Source organism: Phyllobates terribilis, unplaced genomic scaffold (genome assembly GCF_046119375.1).
Source record: "Phyllobates terribilis strain yellow unplaced genomic scaffold, ASM4611937v1 Scaffold_9__5_contigs__length_417890890, whole genome shotgun sequence".
Taxonomy (NCBI): Eukaryota; Metazoa; Chordata; class Amphibia; order Anura; family Dendrobatidae; genus Phyllobates; species Phyllobates terribilis.
Genome location: NW_027362769.1, coordinates 79,804,512 through 79,823,152, shown reverse-complemented (window position 1 = coordinate 79,823,152; position 18,641 = coordinate 79,804,512). Strand labels below are relative to the sequence as shown.

Sequence of the window (18,641 nt, the reverse complement as noted above, 5' to 3'; positions counted from 1 at the left end):
TACTTCACCACTTCATAATGCTTTGTCTTGGCCTCACAAATTAAGTATTAATGTAATTCACTGGACACTTAGTTGCTAATGATACCCATGTGGTCTTACCAAAGAGTGATGATTTAGCATTGCCATAACCTTGTTCTTATGTGTTGCCGGTCTATGCTGGTGATCCACCTAGAGCTTTGTCCACTGTCAGTAGTGCATGAAACTTTGATAATGCTGGCTGCAGCTTGAGTTTTGGTTCAGTTTTCTGGAATAATTTTAGTATATACACCTCTTTGGTTTTCAACTTGGATTCCATCTTTACAGTATAGTAAATGCCATAAGAAAGAAGGATATTCTCCCACTATTATAGCACAGACCCTGTTACACATTAGAGGCATGCTGATATATAGTCAGTGAAATTCCTACATGCAAGGGGCATAGCTAGGCTTTAGCTTTCACGAACGGTAAAAGTTGGGGTCACTGTTCTAACCCTGTATCCAACTACCCTGGCCATGGCACATGACTCACCAGCCCACCTAGTTAGGCCCTGGATACTGTGAAGCCCCTACACTTAAAAGATGATGTATTAAATAGTAACAAAAAAGGAGCAATCGGCCCACCTGTCTGGTGCGCGGCAAAAAACCTTGTATAGTAATATGGGTAGATCCACATAGAAGCCAACACTCGTGATTAAAAACATGAGTGGCAAAGAGCAGCAACAAGTGTAATTAATTAAAAATCTAGAACGGTGGTAGAGAATGGACGCATGTTTAATTAGGCATCCCGGCAACTAGTTTCTGACCAGTGTGGTCCTTAGTCCCTAACCATTGTTAAATATTTTTATTGCTGCTCTTTGCTGCTCATGTTTTTAATCTGAACAGTAAACTTAATTTTTTTGTGGCATACTACAAGTGCTGGCTTCTACCTGGATCTACCCATAATGTAATGTATTCCAATAAATAAACTTTTATCGAATCAAAATGCATCATGTTGTAACACACATTAGTATTGTGGACAAGCATCTTAGCCTCATATAATACAATGCATTCTGCTAAATGTACAGTATATGCCTAAATTTGTAAAAAAAAAAAAAAAAAAAAAAAAAAAAAGTGTATATGGTGGCATATACACATAGACCAAAAAAGAAGAAAAAAAAAAAATTAATTAAAATGAAATTTTAGGTTTTATGAATAAAAGCGTAGTTGATGTGCGTGCGGTGCAATCTAAGTGTTTTTAGGCAGGTGTAGAAAAAATGTTGCAAAGTAAGAATTTATACTGCTTTTAGGACAAAGGACGATCACACAAAGTATTGATTTTGATTTTATTTTTTTTTGGTTTTTTTTGCATTTTAATTGATAAAAATAAAGTTGATGAAGAGACCTGAGTAGTCTCGAAAGTTTGCAATTTGTTACCATCTTTTCAGTTAGCCATTAAAAGGTATCAACCACGGAGGACTCTTAAATCTAAATATTTTTCTATCTACTGGCTAACATGGTACAAGAATATATATTTTCCCCATATAAAAATAAAGTAACACTTACATTTTTTGAAAGCATTTTTTTTAACCACCTGCCCAAAACATTTGCACAGTACTGTAACTCGGGAAATATGTGATAAAAGCATGGACCCTACAAAAAAAATATACAGTATCAGTTTCACATTGACGTCAATGGCTTAATAAACTGATTAAGCAGCAACCTTTTTTTTTTTTTTTGTATGGGAAAAAAAAGTTGCACAATTAGGCCTTACAGTTACAGCAGAGGGAGAATGTCTGTCTGTAGAATCCAAAAATATCCAACCTTCACAATGTACCCCAAAACTTTTTTATGATGTTTAAAAGTACTGTTCGATTTCCCCAATATATTGGAAATCACTCAATATAAATAAATCCACCAAGGGTTACACTTTTAAACTATTCAGGTAGTACTCTTAGGGTGCTTTGACATTGCGTTTAGTTACCCCGTCGGGGCATACGTCCAAACCGCCCCCACAAGACTGGATTCTTATATATGCGCTGATGGGGCCATAGACTGTAATGGTGACGGCAGAGCAAACGTCCACTCTGTATTTTCAGGGGTGTGTGCCTGCAAGAGGCGGACACTCAGATGTAGTAGACTTTGTCTCAGTGTCTGCCTCCTGTAGGCGTACACACCCGAAAATGATGCACGGCAGAGTGGACATTCGCTCTGCCGTCACCATTAGTCTGTGGTACCATCGGCGCTTACGTTGTAACCTGTTTTGCGTGGAGGGGGTTCGGATGTGTGCCCTGACCAGGTGCATAAACTCAATGTGAAAGCACCCTTAGCATTACTATGTTGGCAATAAAAATATATTGAGGTGCGTGGTCAATGGAATGACTTTGTAACTTTCTTTCTCGTTGTTGCACACTTTTAGCTGTGCCCCCCCCAACGCACTTGCGCTTCACCAACACCGGCTCTGACACAATGCGTGTCACTTGGGCTCCTCCAACGTCCATCGCGCTTTCCAGTTTCATAGTGCGCTTCTTTCCAGTGAAGAAACCAGATGATATCACGGAGCTGACTATTTCTCCATCTGACAACATGGTTGTCCTAACAAGTAAGACTGCACCTCGGGGTTGGGACTGGTTGTGAGATTAGACAAGACTTCTAAACTATGGCTTTCCCGTGTCTTATATTTAGAGTGTAGACATTTTGCATCTAATTGTCCAGTATGAATATTTGTACACTTTAATCGGTCATTATTTTACTCTATTATTTGTCAGTGCTACTCCTTATTCCAGCACTGTAAGGGCTAATTTACTGTCTCTTCCTTAAGACTATGTTCCCAAGGAACATTTTTTTGATCCTGCATAACCACTACGGATATCTTTAAGACAGTGCAGGAGACATCCACAACATAAAATGACATGTGAATCTCAATCCCGCGGCTCTAGTCAATTTTTCACAGCGAGTTCATGATATTATTTGAAATCTCATGCATTATGCAGGCACTGTAATTGCAGTGGACTTTCCACTAGCGAATACACAGTGGAAAATCTTCTGCATTTTCACTACATGGGAACATAGCGTAAAAGTTTAGAGGGAAGGATATGCTTTTTTTCTTGTTTTTAACTTTTTATTTTTTTTGTCTTTTTGAAGATCTGTTGCCATTTACGGAGTATCAGGTCAATGTTCACTCTGTGTATGAAGAAAGAGAGAGCACTGAGCTGTCTGGAGTCCACAGAACAAGTAAGGATTTTGCATGATGGACTTATAAAGTTTTATAGTTGGATTTGTTTTGGATGTTTCTTGACAAGTTTAACACAATTTGTAACCCAATATTGCAAAGCATTCGTATTAAAAAAACAAAAAAAACTATGATTGGCCGTTGAGCTGTTCTAATGATGCTGTTTCGGTCTAGGATTTTCACACCAAAATGTGAGTTTTCATCCTGGACCTGGGGGGAAAGCTGGTACCATAATAAATACTATTGCCTTGATTCATCTAAGCAATTTCTGTTGTAAATTGCTTTGGAAAATTGCAAAATTTTTGTGCAACTTGGAGTTGCGCCAAAATATTGCCACTTTTTGTCGTTTAAACGTTAGTTTCTCCCAGCTCCTCCAGAATGGGCAGAATTGTGGCATGAGCTGTGGCATTCCCTACACCAAAAATCTTAGTCCAGCCAGAGACTCGAGTAAAATTTATGGTGAGGCGCACCCCACTTATGAGACGTGCCTGATGCATTAAGAGGTATGTGCCTCTTAATGAATTGGGAGCATCTGACTCCTACAGGCCTCCTTTATCAAGACCAGCGAGAATCGCCAGTCTTTATGAATGCTTTTCTGTTGAGTTTGGATCCTGGAGTGACCCTGTTGAAAATAGGTCAGGTTTACCACGTAGGATATTGTCTGGATTTAGGCACATGTTCTGGCAATGCAATTTAATAACTTTTTGTACCCCACTTATATGCTCCTGTAAAGATCCTAATGGAGTAGGAAAGTGCTTCAGATTTTTAAATCCACATCATTATTGTTGTGGCTCACAGATTAGATTTATTGAATTGCATTGTGGCTAATCTTGTGTCTGGATCTGCTGGCCGGTTCATGGTGAAAATCAGTGTCCGTCTTTATCCGATGCTTCTCTGAAAGTAGTTGTGCCTATGGCAAATCTGTGCCATGTGAATATGGCCTTTAAAGTTTGACTATTGGTGGAGAATTTCTGTCGGAAATGAGTTGCATGGAAATAGTAAGAAATTCATTAACCTAAAGACATCATTGATAATTTTTTTGGATATGTTTATTAGCTCCTTTATTTTTGTGCTCTACGTGTAGCTTTGGACTCCCCAACTGGAATTGACTTTTCTGAAATCACTACCAACTCCTTTACTGTGCACTGGATTGCTCCCCGTGCAACCATTACTGGATACAAAGTCCTGTACCAGTTGGAGAGTGGAAGTGGTCATCCAAGAGTGGAAAGAATCCCACCATCTCGCAACTCGATCACCCTTACTAACCTCATCCCTGGCTCGGAGTATGTCGTGAGCATCATTGCTGTCAGTGGTTCTCAGGAGAGTACACCTCTTGTTGGGCAACAAGCAACTGGTACGTGTTTCGATTTTTAGGACATTGCTGTTTTCAATAAGGTGTGTGTGTTTTTGGTATGTTTTTATTTATTCTTCATGAACTGTATATATTTTGTTTTTTAGTGTCTGACATCCCAACTGATCTACAGGCAACATCTTCCTCCCCTAATTCCATCACTGTTAGCTGGGATGCACCTGCAGTCAATGTGCGTTACTATAGAATTACAGCCTCTGAGGACGGTAAGATACAATGAAGTGTAAAATAATTTATGGTGCGTATATATTTTTATGCTTTTTTTTATAAAATTTTTATTTTTTTCTAATCACAGGAGGTCAGAGTCCAGTTCAGGAATTCACGGTGTCTGGAATTTCCAATTCTGCAACTATAAATAATCTGAAACCAGGCGTGAGCTACACGATTACCGTATACGCAGTCACCGGCCGAGGAGACAGTCCTGCCACCAGCAGACCCATCACCATTTTATACGCCACAGGTAGATTTGGTGTGCCAAATGTGCTACTTGGTGCTCTGATCTATGAAAACCTCTTGTTGTGAGTGCGCCAAAAAGTCATAAAGGGTTAAAAATTTAATTTCTTGTTTTCTTTTAAAAAAACAAAAACAGGCGTGGAACAGCCCAAAGAGATGAAGGTCACTGAGGTCCAGGATGAAAGCATCCATGTACGATGGACACCACCTCCAGGCCCTGTCACCGGGTATAGAATCACTAGTGTACCCAAAAGTGGTCAGGGTGAGACTGTTTCACAAATTGTACCTTCAGGTAAGATTTAGTGCTCTAAAAAAACAAAGTATAATGTCTATAGATTGTAATTTACGTATAGTTTATTTTCATGCTTGATGTAAATGGTGACTTCACATAGAAATAAGTGCTAAGTCGCTTTCTTTGGAAAATGAAGTTTACATAAAATGTTCTCTCCAAACTTTTCAAAACTAGTTTTATTTATTTTTAAATACTAATCGTACACTTTTATTACAGATCAAACTGAAATGACCATTGTGGGGCTTCAACCGACCGTTGAGTATGTGGTCAGCGTGTATGCCCAGGGTATAAATGGAGAGAGCGAGCCCCTTGTGGAAACTGCCGTTACCAGTACGTATCACCCAGTTCTGTGTTTTTAATTCTTGAATATTTGATATTGAGAACCAGATGTGAATGTTTTAGGATTTTTGGTGCTTTTTTTCTCTTTTTACCCTTGGCTGCCTTAAGGATTCTACTTTATTGCCAAGATCATAAAAAAACAAAAACTTGATTTATGACCTTCTCTAGACAGACGTGGCTGGACAAAAATCAGTCAGCCATTTTGATCTGACCTGGTCTGCAAACATACCAGTAAATTCTTCGCCTACTGGACATTGCTTTTTACTAATTGCTTTTAGTAGTAATGCAATAGTGCAAATCATTAATTGCATAAGGCAAATGCATAAAGTGCTTTTAATTATCATTTAGGAACTCGACAGTTGCTTCATTCTTGCCGCCAGCTGATTTGCAAAATGCTAGCTCAATAACTGGTGGAACTTTTTTTTTTTTTTTTGCAGCAATTCCATATCGGGTGGTTGTAATCTGCACCTGCACTTTTAATTATTAAAAGAAACTGTAGTGCATTTTAAAGGGGGTTTTCTATTAATTTTCTTATTAATGATCTGACCTAATTTTTAGCGGCAGAAAAGGGGTATTGCAATTTAGCAGAAATCGACCCCTGCTATTCCTGGTCTCGCACTGTGAATATTGGGCTTTTTCACATATTTTGGATTGTTAATCTGCTTTTACGTGTAGCAAAATCACTGATTATGGAAGGGGGTAGCCTGTTCACTGCCAGATGGTGGTGCATGGCACATGCCACCTGTGGGTGATGATACAATTGGCTTCCACTCCTGGTGCTTTTCTTCTGCTGCTTGTTTTTGCCGCTAACTGCTTGTATGATTAATTTGCCTGACAGACGTTGACCGACCCAAGGGACTGACATTCCCAGAAGTGGGAGTTGATTCTATCAGACTGACTTGGGAGGTGCCAGAAGGACAGGTTACTGGTTATCGAGTGACCTACGCAAACCCTGAGGATGGAGTCAGAGAGTTGTTTCCTGCACCGGAGTCTGATGATGACACTGCAGAACTGCACAGTCTCAGGCCGGGCACTGAGTACACTGTGAGCATTGTGGCATTGCACGATGACATGGAAAGCAAGCCCCTGATCGGAGTCCATAGTACAGGTATCTGGGACGCATGGCATGTACCTTGTGTCCAGCTCTCGTGTTGGCCTTCTTCGATCCTCTGCGTTGTCATTCACTTAGTGATGCCCATTTGTGTCTCACCACTTTCCATATCTTTTTCATATTCCCTTTGTTTGCAAGAGTGTGTTTTCAATGTTCACAGATAAACCGATATCTAGTGCTCTAAGTGTCTAAGATGGTAGCTAAAACGTTGATTTTATTTCTAGTTCTTGACTTTGCACTGCATGCTGTTTTATGCATGTTCTTTTTTTTTCCCCTATATTAATCATTTTGGTATTTGTTTTGCAGCAATACCTTTTAAAACCATTAAAAAACCTTAAACAATCTAAATTTTCTTAGATATATTTAAAAATGTAAATTCTGTCAAGTGTCTTGAAATAATTTCCATTTTTAGGTATATCTAATAAAATTGAGAATTTTAAGGTTTTTTTTTTTTTTTTTTTTTGTTTGTTTTGAGATGTGATGACCGTTATATTACATGTGCTTTTTTTTTCTGTTGCAGCAATACCTGCTCCAACAAATCTTCAGTTTTCTCAAGTGACCCCAACTGGCCTTACTTTAAGCTGGCATGCACCCAATGTCCAGTTGACCGGGTACCGTGTGCGAGTGAATCCTAAGGACAAAACTGGGCCCCCCATGAAAGAAATTGATCTACCTGCTAGTACAACGGTCACTTCCATTACTGGCCTCATGGTGAGTTTCAGCTGGCTGCAACTGTAGATGGAGAAATAGGATGATATTTTAACTCACACTTGCACGCCAGGGCCAATATCTGGAGGCCAGGTAACCTAGAGTAAGGGCAGAATAAGGAGTACCTAGAGGAAACTTGAGCAGCATACCAATACCATAGGACCTAGAAGAACAATAGCTGGATAGAGTCTAATCTAATGAAGTCTAAAATCCCATTTACACTATATACAAGTTGATCAATGATTTGTTTGATTCCTATTCCGAATTCATAACCCAAACCACCATCCTGCCTCCATACAGCATACTTGTTCTCGGCGGCACACCCCATGTCTATATGGGGTGATGTAAGCCATTAAATCATCATTTTTGGTAGCACATGAACGATCCAATCCCTAGTTCATTGGCCACATGTGTACCCATGCCAGCGATCAGGAACAAGCAATCATAAGAATGCCCATTCCCTATCATCGGACCCTGTTAACCCTAGAACGCATACCTGGGGCCTCGCAGGCCCGCCCTGTTAATTGTTTTCTATTTTCTGCAAGATTACTTTAGTTAGAATTTTGAAACTCTAGGTATTCCTCAGGTATATCGTTGTTTGTCATTTTTGTTTGAGTTATTCCATGTTATTTGCCCACGGGCCTAAAAGGCCCCAGGTATGTGAAAAAGTAGATTTTTATGGTCATGCGTTCTAGGGTTAATGGGCCTTAAGCAAAATTCATTACCCTTTCTGTGAAAGCAAATCTATTTTCTACCTATTGGCGTTTTACTTTGTACCCAGTAGATCAAGTTTCCTACCAAACTTCCTCAAAACGTAACAAGACTTGCCACTTTTACAATAGGAAATTCAAAGTGATTTCAGCCGGTTTATGGCTGCAAATACATTGACGCTAGTGTTCATGATACAATTCTTCATTGTCCCTTGTCCAAATGTATTCAGATTTCCATTGAAATACGTTGGGTGTATCTAAACTTTAATATTGTAGTGACTTTTTTCATTCGACAGGTTGCTACCAAGTATGAAGTGCATGTATATGCTATTAAGAATGGACTTACGAGTCTTCCACTGCAAGGCACAGTCTCTACCCTTGAAAGTAAGAATAAAGGCACTTTAACCAATTGTCCCCCCTGTCAAATTCTCCAAAGCAGACCCTCTCACTATCTATCTTGGACTTCCTAAACCTGGCAGAATTTATTTTCCTATAATTTTTAAAACTTTGTTCCTTGTCTGATTTAATTAGTTACCATATCTGTTCTTAGATATCAGTCCACCTCGTCGTCCTCGTGTTACCGATGTTACAGAAACCACAGTCACCCTAACCTGGCGCACAAAGACCGAAACCATCACTGGCTTCCTGATTGAGGCCGTACCCGCTGGAGGTCAGACTCCTATTCAGAGGGTGATCAAACCTGACGTTAGAACCTACACGGTCACAGGTAATGTTACATTGCGGATCAATCTTGGGTGATTTTGTGTAGAGTATGGTTGTCTTACTTTTCTGTAGAGCCTCAACAGCCTCTCAAGCTCTTCTTATATTTTAGGACTGCAGCCTGGAACAGACTACAAGATCTACCTTTACACCATCAATGACAATGCCCGCAGTTCCCCTGTCAATGTAGATGTAGCAACAGGTAAAACCACTGCTGATTGGTGAGCTAATGACCTATTTAGACACACACATCTATGCGCACAGAACGATCGTTAAAACGATCGTTCCGTAAGCATAAAAATGTTCGTGCTTGCTTAAAAATCATTTTACACAACAACAATTGTTTTGGTCATTATGGTGGTTGCAGGCCCGTTTAGACATTCCTAGGAGAGCTTGTTTCCTGACTATTGATTTGTTTAAATGGACCTTCAGTCTTGCATGATGAGCAGTTCTGACCTATAAATGGTAGTAAGTAGAGTTGGTACAATTTGATTTGCGCATACCCTTGCATTGGCCACAGGAGAAGGAGAACCGCCTCTTACCTTCTGATGTCCACAGCTCTGATTTTGATTAGCTGGCCTGGACAGCATCATTGTCGTGGTGTGACCCACATGTGATGTTGTACCAGGCTGACTAATCAAAAGGGCCACCGATGTCGGCAGGTAAGAGTCCGTTCTCCCTCTGCCGTGCACCAGCCACAGACCGACTGACCAATTCTAGTAGTTCGTTACTTTCCCATTTGCTTCATTTTTATATTGTGTCGATTTTCTCACTTTAGAAACCTCTAAATAACTTTTAAATTATTTTACAGCTGTAGACAGCCCTTCCAATCTGCGCTTCCTGACCAGCACGCCCAACTCCCTGCTATTCTCCTGGCAACCTCCTCGCTCCCGCATTACAGGATACATTATTAGATATGAGCGAGTGGGTGGCGTGCCTAAGGAACATCAGCCTCGCCTTCCAGCAGGAACCACTGAAGCCACCATCACTAGTGAGTACAAAATTGTCCTTTATTACGTGGTTATTGGTGTTTTTCAGCATGCGTCTCAAAGTTTAACTCCTGATGTAACATCCCCTTTTCTGTGCACCCATTTTTATCTCGTTACCATTTGTGAAAAGTGGAGAAATTTGTGCAGGGCACAACTAATTACAAGTGTTGTCATTTTATATCTTTATTTGATCTCCTTCTTTTATCAGACTTGGAGCCTGATGTGGAATACATAATCTATGTCATTGCTGTGAGGAATAACCAGAAGAGCGAACCTCTTATCGGCCGGAAGAAGACAGGTATTTTAACTTTGCCCTCTTCTGAAAGTAGCTTAGTTGCCGCTCTGTCAGCTCCTTCTCCAAAAGTACCCACCAACCCTTACCCCTCTCCAAAAGTGGTACACTTTTTACTTTTCTTTTGTTTTTATGACACAAAAAAAAGTTAAGGTACAAATCTTGGCCTGGCTGCACGTTCAGACTGTCATGAGCTGCTTGGGAATCTATACAGAAGCTCAATTTTGTATTACTGGAGCTTTAAATTGAATGCCGGTTTTACACTGTGACCCACGTGTATATGGAGGATATTGGGTAGAGAATAGTGATGAGCGAGCGTGCTCGTTTAACCCTTAAACCGAGCATGCTCTGGTGCTTACCGAGTATCTTCGGCGTGCTCGTATATTATGTTCGAGTCCCTGTGTCTGCATGATTTACGGCTGTTAGATAGCCTCAACATGTGAGGATTCCCTAACAAACAGGCAATCCCTGCATGTGTTGAGGCTGTCTAATAGCCGAAAATCATGCAGACACAGGGACTTTAACATAATATACGAGCACACCGAAGATACTCGGTAAGCACACGAGCGTGCTCGGTGAAAGGGTTGAACAAGCACACTCGCTCATCACTAGTAGAGAAGAAGTATCTAAGCAAAATGCAAAGAAATTTGCTCCCGCCATGCTTGTGGCATCATACATAATTTTTACATGGTTGCATCTGTCCTTTTTAGCCTACAGTATACGTTGAGAGCTTTTTCTTGACGTATACTGTAACATTCCCCCATCACCATGCCGGGGAAAAAGTGTTCATACCTGCATCTTGCTTACCCTTTTTTTTGTTTTACTCTACTGCGGCATTTTAGAGGAAAACATACTTGAAAAGCCGCCGAGGACTAAGACCGCACTAAAGACTAGTCAGATAGGTGGGGACCCCGGCGGCTTCTCCCTGCCCCCTGACCTGGAGTGACAGGTCTGTCTTTTAGTGGGAGTGGGTTATAATTGGCTCAAATGCATAAAAAAATGAAGCCAGATACTAAGAGAAATCCAGACAAAGAGCCGCTTCCAGCGCATCGCAATTTGCAAGCTTTTTTTTTCCCAACTATTTATTGCCTGTTGCGCTTATAAACTTTTAAGTCGTAATCTGCTTGGTGATCGTGACTGAATTAATCATAAATGATGGTTAACTATAATTAAAAGGAACATTTTGTAATCTTGGACATCTCTCATTTATATGGTGACATGTTTCTATTCTACTTTTTCCTCTGATTGTTCCACTCCTGATTTTGGCTTACAAATACTGATGTAAAATACTGATTGTGTGAGTGTGGCCTAACTTTAAATTTGGCAATCCATGTATAAAGCTGAAATATTCTTGTAGCAAACATGCATAAGATAGTTGTGCATCAGTAAATAATGGAATGTTTCACCTTTCTTGGATTATGCCGTAGATTTAAAGTCTCTTCTAATTTTCTCAGTACCATGTCTCCTAGACACCGATATGGAAACAGAAAATCATTGCTGCTGCTGTCTGCTTTAACTAATGCTTTGCTTTTATTGCTCCTAACGCTTTTTTTTGGCTAGACGAGATCCCTGTACTGGTAACCCTCCCTCACCCTGGCCAAGGCCCCGAAATCCTCGACGTTCCCTCTGAAGCCGAGAAAAAACCCTTTATTGCACAGACAACATTTGACAATGGTAATGGTATCCAACTTCCAGGCTCTGGAAGACCATCCAATCCAGCTCATGAAGGAAGGGTCATTGAAGAACATGGCTTTAGAAGTCCCATGCCCACCACTGCTTCCCCTGTGAGACCAGGGCCATTTACACCAGAGAGGTACCCAGATATAATTGACCGACACCACCTTCCAAGAGGAGATTTCGATGGGCCTTATCCACATGGCTTTGGACCTCAGATCAATGACACTGGAGTACAGGAGGTTTCCTCACACACCACAATTTCATGGAGACCTCTTTTGGAGACCACTGAATATGTCATTTCTTGTCATCCTGTGGGGCAAGAAGAATCTCCGATTGAGGTAAAGTTGCTGAAATGTAGTAAATATTTACTATGTTTACTTCTGTAGGCTAAAAACTTTCTACATATACAATACTTAAAGTTAAGTGAGTGTGTGAGCCAGCAAGACCATATATTGCACAATTCCATCAGATGGCTGCTGTGAAGTTCAGTTCTGCAGTACTAATAGTGTAAAACATGCACATTTTAAAGGGAATCTGTCATGTTTTAAATAGTATCTGATCTATAGGAGGAGCTGATCAGATTGAAATACTTTTTTGTATTAAGTTTTCTTGAAACTTTTATGTTCATTAAAATCCCTGTTATATAGAGGAGTCCAGCGGTCAGTCTTATTCAGTGACTGCCTTCCCTGACTTATTGTACATGCAGAGATGGCTGTCAATCACTAGTAGGCCCGCCCACTGGACTCATACGCAAACAAAAGCCATGGATTTGAATGAACAATATACAAGTTATACTGAATCTTTTCCAACAAACCTATGTATCATTTTGCTCCGCTTTTCCTTCTTTATACCAAGCTATCCACAAATTGAACTGCGTGTACGATGTACATTTCCTTTAAGCCCATTTCCCACAGCAGAGCACTGAGAACTTTCTTTTTTTTTTAAATGTAATTGACCTATTTGTTTGGTAGATTATCTATTGATCACAATGCAGTTCTCAATAGAGAATGAATGAGTTGATTATCCTCCAATTTATGCTGCAAAGAGATTGGGTGCTATTCCATTGGAGCAGAGACCACGTTATTCCTAAATTCATCAGAAAATTGTGTATAAAGGAATAGAACACAAAGTATAGGCACAAAAAAGGAATGTGCTATAATTCACCTTGCGATGTAGTAACCTCTTTTGGATATGAGGGGGGATCCAAAGTTTTGGGTAATGTACGGTTTGTCAGATTTGAGTTGGATATTTGTGAAATATCCTTCTTGAACAAAAAAGGAAAAATCCAGTTGTACCTGTATATAAAAAGATGGAATCACTGGGCTGTCTAAGAATCCAGAGCAGTAATGTCATACTCAAACACACAGAGGGCCAAAATGAAAAACTTTGATAAAGTCGCAGGTCAACCAGTATACCGTATAATGGGCCCCACATAGTCCTCCATACAGAATAATGGGCCCCATATAGGGTTGGTGGTTCTGGTGTCGTGGGGCAAATAAACTCTGGCCCGTGGGCCAAATCTGGCCCCCATGGTGGTTTTAACACTTATGATCCAGAGAGCAAGAGTGTGGAAATTACTATTGCCCATGGGAGAAGAGACCCAGTGTACCAAAAGCGGTGAATGTAGAGGAACATTCTACACATATCCCACTCAAAGCCTGATGAATGGTGCATCACTTGAAATGTTGCTATACTTCACCTCTCAGTGTAAAAATATCTCTATATAAAAAAAAATTGTGTGGGGATACGAGGGAAGGAAAAAAAAAAAGCCTTCACAAAATGTTCCCTTTTTGTGCCTATACTTGGTGTGCTATTCCTTTTATACTCTTCATTTTCTCATTATGCAGTTCTGTCAGTAGATCTAGTCGCCAATGACCATTTTTAATGGAATGACTGATCATTTATATTTGTAGCAGGTGCTTGGCTAAGTGTCAGCCACAGAAAATATCATTCACTTATGTCTTAAATGTCTTTCTATATAGTTCAGAGTTCCTGGAACATCTACCAGTGCAAGGCTAAACGGTCTTACCCAAGGAATCACTTACAATATCATTGTGGAGGCACTTAAAGGATTAAATCGTCACAAGGTCTTGGAGGAACTGGTGACCATCAGTAATACTGGTAAGAACAATTGCATACCTAATGTTAGAAGTGTAATTTGTTTTGTGTAAATCTGCCCAAAAAAATGGCTAATGTTGCAAGTACATTTTAGGAATTATCTTGTGCAAGTCCTGCATATAGCCCACAAGTACATTCATTTTGGTAAAGACAAAGACAGTCACTAGAGATCAGCATATTGATTCGCAGGACTCTGGTCGAGTGGTTACATCAGTTGTCTGTGACTGCCAAATGAGCTCCATCTACACCCCCTCCTACCGGCCGGCTTTACTGGCTCCTCTTCTGATCAGTAGGTGCAACGTCATGTGGCAATGATGACCTTGTGCTGGGCCTACAAATCTAATGCCATGGGGCTTCCAGCAGTAAGGAGGTAGATCTCAAGACTTTCATTTGATGACCACAGATTATAGGAGTAGCCACTGGACCAAGGCCATACTAATTTATTGACTCTTCAAAGTCGCTCTTGTACATCTACATGTTAAATAAGGTTCAAGGTTAGCCAATGTTTAATTCGCAAAACAAATATAACATCATATCTTGTCTATTAGTTGGGCTGTCTCATTTAATGCATTGTTCTGATAGATGTGCCTGAAAGCGGCCTGCAACCTGTCGAAGATACCTGTTATGATACATTCACCGGAGCACATTACACAGTCGGGCAGGAGTGGGAACGTATGTCAGAGTCTGGATTTAAACTTTGGTGCACATGTCTGGGTTATGGAAGTGGACACTTCAGGTGTGATTCCTCAAGTGAGTATGATCCGTTGTTTTTCGCGCCACTCCAGTGTTTGAGGTCCATGCAACTAATATTCTACTCACCAGCCACTGCCTTCATCTGTTCCCGGTGACCCTCCGGTCCTGCGCCACCATCTTGTGACCACAACTTCTGACTGACTGGAAGGTAGCTGTCACAAGCTCTCAATGCACGTCTGAGCCAGAATGAAACGCTCATAGACTTGCATTGAAAAGTGACCTGGCTCGCTTGAGCAAACACTAGAGGGATCCGCCAGGTCACAAACTGCTGGAGCCAGAGCAGCACTGATAAAAGATGAAGATGGCGGCAGGGAACATACACTGGTAGCACCACTCCAGCGCTGCAATAAAAGAAAAAAACTTTGTAGTGGTGCTTAAAGTGGCTGTCTAAACCTTCGATGACATCCCTCTCTTCTACAGTTGCATTGTTCTTACCTTTAATCTGCAGAAACGTCCCCATATAGCATGGAATCAGCATATGTCTTTTTGGCACTTGGTGTGTGAAATATGCTTCCGAAAGACCATAGTCTGCATAGAAGTCAAGAATTTTTGCCAACATAAAAGCCTATTGATAGGATCACATACCCACCAAACCTGGGTTTCCCAGCTGTAGACTAGTTGATGGTGTCCCTTATACCATATATTTTATGGCCTATATAATCAATATGTCACAAATGTTTGTGGTGTTAAAATCGCTTTGTCCACTTTTGCATCTTTTTTGGTTTTGTTCTTAGTCTGTTTTGTTCCGATTCTTAGAATGGTGCCATGATAATGGAATCAACCACAGGATTGGTGAGAAATGGGACCGTCATGGAGAAAATGGACAGATGATGAGCTGTACTTGTCTAGGAAATGGAAAGGGAGAGTTCAAGTGTGAACCTCGTAAGTAATATGTGCAATCTATACTCGGATAGAATAATATGTACCATCCTTATTACAGGAGTATAGTGATACCTCTTATGTTGCCTTTTTAAGAAAAGTAGAACAGAACTCCTTATCGGGCATAGCAGGCTTTTTAAAAACACTTATTTTCTTTTTATAGATGAAGCCACTTGCTATGATGACGGAAAAATGTACAATGTTGGGGAGCAATGGCAAAAAGAATACTTGGGAGCCATCTGCTCTTGTACATGCTATGGAGGACAACAGGTATGTGCCTTGCATTCAGCATGTTTTCATTTGTGTCAGTCGGTCTTCTAGATGCGAGGCACTATGGCCCGGAGTCATCAACGCGATTACGCCAGAATTCTGCCATAAATCACTTTGAAAAGTTGCAATTTTTTTGCCCACCATAGAATTTCTCCAAAATTTTGCGCCTTTTTTGGCTTTTTTCTTTTTTTTTTTTTTTTTTACACTTCTTTTGCCCAGGCCTTGTATAGCTTCACATTACTGGGTGTCCATAGTCTGTCCCCAGTCCTGCTCGGCTCTTATTCACATTAAGATAATTTTTGACACATGGGAAGGTTTAAAACTAGAGGTTAGGACTGTCCTGACTGGTGCACCTTGGCGCTAGTGGGGTGGTACTTACACCTTTTTGATTAAAAAAAAAAAAAAAAACTTTTTACGAAGTGCCGTATGCTATTTATATGCTCTATTGCTTTTTACTTAAAGCAGGGTTCATTTTGTTTTTTTGTTTCGATCTTAGGTTTTGTCTTATAGTTCCAGCATAGAAATCTCATGCCCATCGTATTTTTTTTTTAAATTTTCTTTTTTTTGTTACACAGCATAAACTGAACCTGCGGTGCTTGTCTGAAATCCAGAACGTGTCAATGTCTCTTGTGGGTACGCTGAGCTTTATATGTGGATTTTTCCCTTAGAATTGCATTAAATGTGAAATGCAGGAAAAAAAACACATGTAATCCACACAGCTGTATCAATACGTCCTGGTATCACACAGTTTTATCACAAATAGAGCAGTTTTATTCAAAATATGACGTACCAAAAATGGGCAAACTGCAGCAATAAAAATGCGATAAAATCACATGTAACAGGGAAAAAAAAAGTTAATGGGGGGGGGGGGAGCAAGTAACCTAATTTACTCAATAGGTGCAGAAAATGTGCTAAATCAAAACTCCCCAATACTTAGTGTGTACATATCCTTAGATGCTAATTTAAGTATTATTAAAAACTACAACTAAAGCCCTCTTAGTGTGTAATAAAAAAAATAAACCGCTATAGCTCTGAGGAGATGGGCATGAAAAAAAAAAAAAACTCTCGCAGATCAAAACTGCAGCATGTGTTCTAGTATTTTACTAATCCGGCTTATTTCGGCAGGGGTGGCGCTGTGATGACTGCAAAAAACCAGGTGCTGCTGTTGCCCCTGATACAACAGGTCACACTGTCTCCCAGTACACACAAAGATATCAGCAGAATTTTGTAAGTATCAGTGATGCCATGTAGCCGCTGTAAATATTTTGTTCATGAGTGTATTTAATGAATTTATATGAATGCAGTGATTCTATGGACGTTTACTGAACAAATTTCCTTATCTGCTAATAAAATTTTGCAAATTAATTTTAGGTTTATCTCGCACTCTGATATTATGCACTTTGTGTCTTGTTCTTTTTTTTTTTTTTTCCCCCCTTCACTTAAAAAAAAATAAAAACCTTCATGGTTTACTGTCAATAGCTGTGTTTTGGTGATGGTGTTATTGTTAACACTTTGTCACCTGTAGTTAAAAAAAAAAAAAAAAATGCATTAACAATCTGCCGGTTCTGTCTTCTGGGGAATAGGGGGGTCTCATGCTTTTTTTTGTATTGGCCACGATTCCCGTGTCAGTTTTTCGTGTACGAGTGTTATCCCTGTTTTTCATGAATAGCACTTGTATCTGTGATAGTCTATGGGGCTGATCACATGTCCATGCCTTTTTTTTGGGGGGGGTGGGGAGGGGTGACGCAGACCGAATAGTCGGTGGACATTATCTGTGATTTTCCAATGTTCATCCAAGTGTTGGAGCAAAATCTGCAATGAAAGTATGGGTCCGTGAAAAGAAATCTGACAGCACTTCTATCTTGGTGCTGTCAATTTATCACAGACTGAAAGATAGGGGAAGGTTTGTTTTTTTTTTTTTTTTTTTTTTTTTCTCATACGAGAAAATCACTGACGATTCCAAGAGCCCTTAGTTGTTTAAAGTTGACTGAAACCGTATTGATTGCCAGTGGCTGCACATTTGTTTGAAAATTACCATGAAAAATTGAATGCTGCTGTGGTTTTCATGACCCATGGTAATTAAGTTGCATCACAGCATAGACTGTTCCCCTTGTATTGAATGCTATATGGGACCCTACCCTCACTGTTAGGCCACGGCCCCAGTATCAGTATTCGATCAGTATTATTTCTCAGGAGTTGGAGCCAAAACCTGGTGAGGAACAATCAGAGAAAAGGTATAATAGAAGCAAGTCACCAATTCTACATTAATCACCCACTCCTGGTTTTGGCTCCCACGCCTGAGAAAAAATACTGACCGAATACTGATACTGGGGTTGTGGCCTTAGACTGAAAATACAGTCACGTGGACAAACCCTGATTGCGGTTTGTGGGCAAAAAGAATGAATAGCACCAATGCTGCTCCATGGGGCAATGCAGATGAATGAATATTTTTGTATTTATTTTTTGAGTGGGATGGATATTGCAGTGTGCACTAGTTTCTTCCATAAATCAGATAAGGCGCATCCATTAAAGTCTATGGGTGCATGAAAAAAAAATTGGGGACACAGTATAGCATCTGATTTTTACAGATGTATTGCAATTATGTAAGACTGGAAATGGTCTTGTTTAATTGCTGCTGTAAAAAAGACTGCACACAGAAGACAAGTGAGAAGTTGTCCCAATTTTTTGGATGAAAAAACTTTTTTTTTTTTTATACACTGTGATCCTGCCCTTTAAACAGATTAAATTTCTTCTTGTCTGCTCCCCACTTCCAGC

The 18,641-nt window shown here is 40.1% G+C and overlaps 1 protein-coding gene across 5 annotated transcripts in view; it reads left to right on the top strand.

Annotated features, from left to right (window-relative positions):
• FN1 (fibronectin 1) overlaps positions 1 to 18,641 on the top strand; it is a 64,296-nt gene that overhangs the window by 44,378 nt on the left and 1,277 nt on the right. For 2 of the 5 annotated variants that reach the window (XM_073646636.1, XM_073646633.1), the window contains 20 exons: positions 2,374 to 2,556; positions 3,099 to 3,188; positions 4,271 to 4,540; positions 4,645 to 4,761; positions 4,851 to 5,015; positions 5,145 to 5,300; positions 5,517 to 5,630; positions 6,478 to 6,747; positions 7,271 to 7,461; positions 8,465 to 8,552; positions 8,719 to 8,895; positions 9,001 to 9,090; positions 9,700 to 9,879; positions 10,086 to 10,175; positions 11,730 to 12,184; positions 13,829 to 13,967; positions 14,547 to 14,714; positions 15,474 to 15,599; positions 15,760 to 15,866; positions 16,992 to 17,093. In XM_073646636.1, the coding sequence (XP_073502737.1) occupies positions 2,374 to 2,556; positions 3,099 to 3,188; positions 4,271 to 4,540; positions 4,645 to 4,761; positions 4,851 to 5,015; positions 5,145 to 5,300; positions 5,517 to 5,630; positions 6,478 to 6,747; positions 7,271 to 7,461; positions 8,465 to 8,552; positions 8,719 to 8,895; positions 9,001 to 9,090; positions 9,700 to 9,879; positions 10,086 to 10,175; positions 11,730 to 12,184; positions 13,829 to 13,967; positions 14,547 to 14,714; positions 15,474 to 15,599; positions 15,760 to 15,866; positions 16,992 to 17,093 (3,278 nt within the window). The remainder of the gene's footprint in view (positions 1 to 2,373; positions 2,557 to 3,098; positions 3,189 to 4,270; positions 4,541 to 4,644; positions 4,762 to 4,850; positions 5,016 to 5,144; positions 5,301 to 5,516; positions 5,631 to 6,477; positions 6,748 to 7,270; positions 7,462 to 8,464; positions 8,553 to 8,718; positions 8,896 to 9,000; positions 9,091 to 9,699; positions 9,880 to 10,085; positions 10,176 to 11,729; positions 12,185 to 13,828; positions 13,968 to 14,546; positions 14,715 to 15,473; positions 15,600 to 15,759; positions 15,867 to 16,991; positions 17,094 to 18,641) is intronic. The other 3 variants (XM_073646638.1, XM_073646635.1, XM_073646634.1) reach the window with 2 other exon arrangements.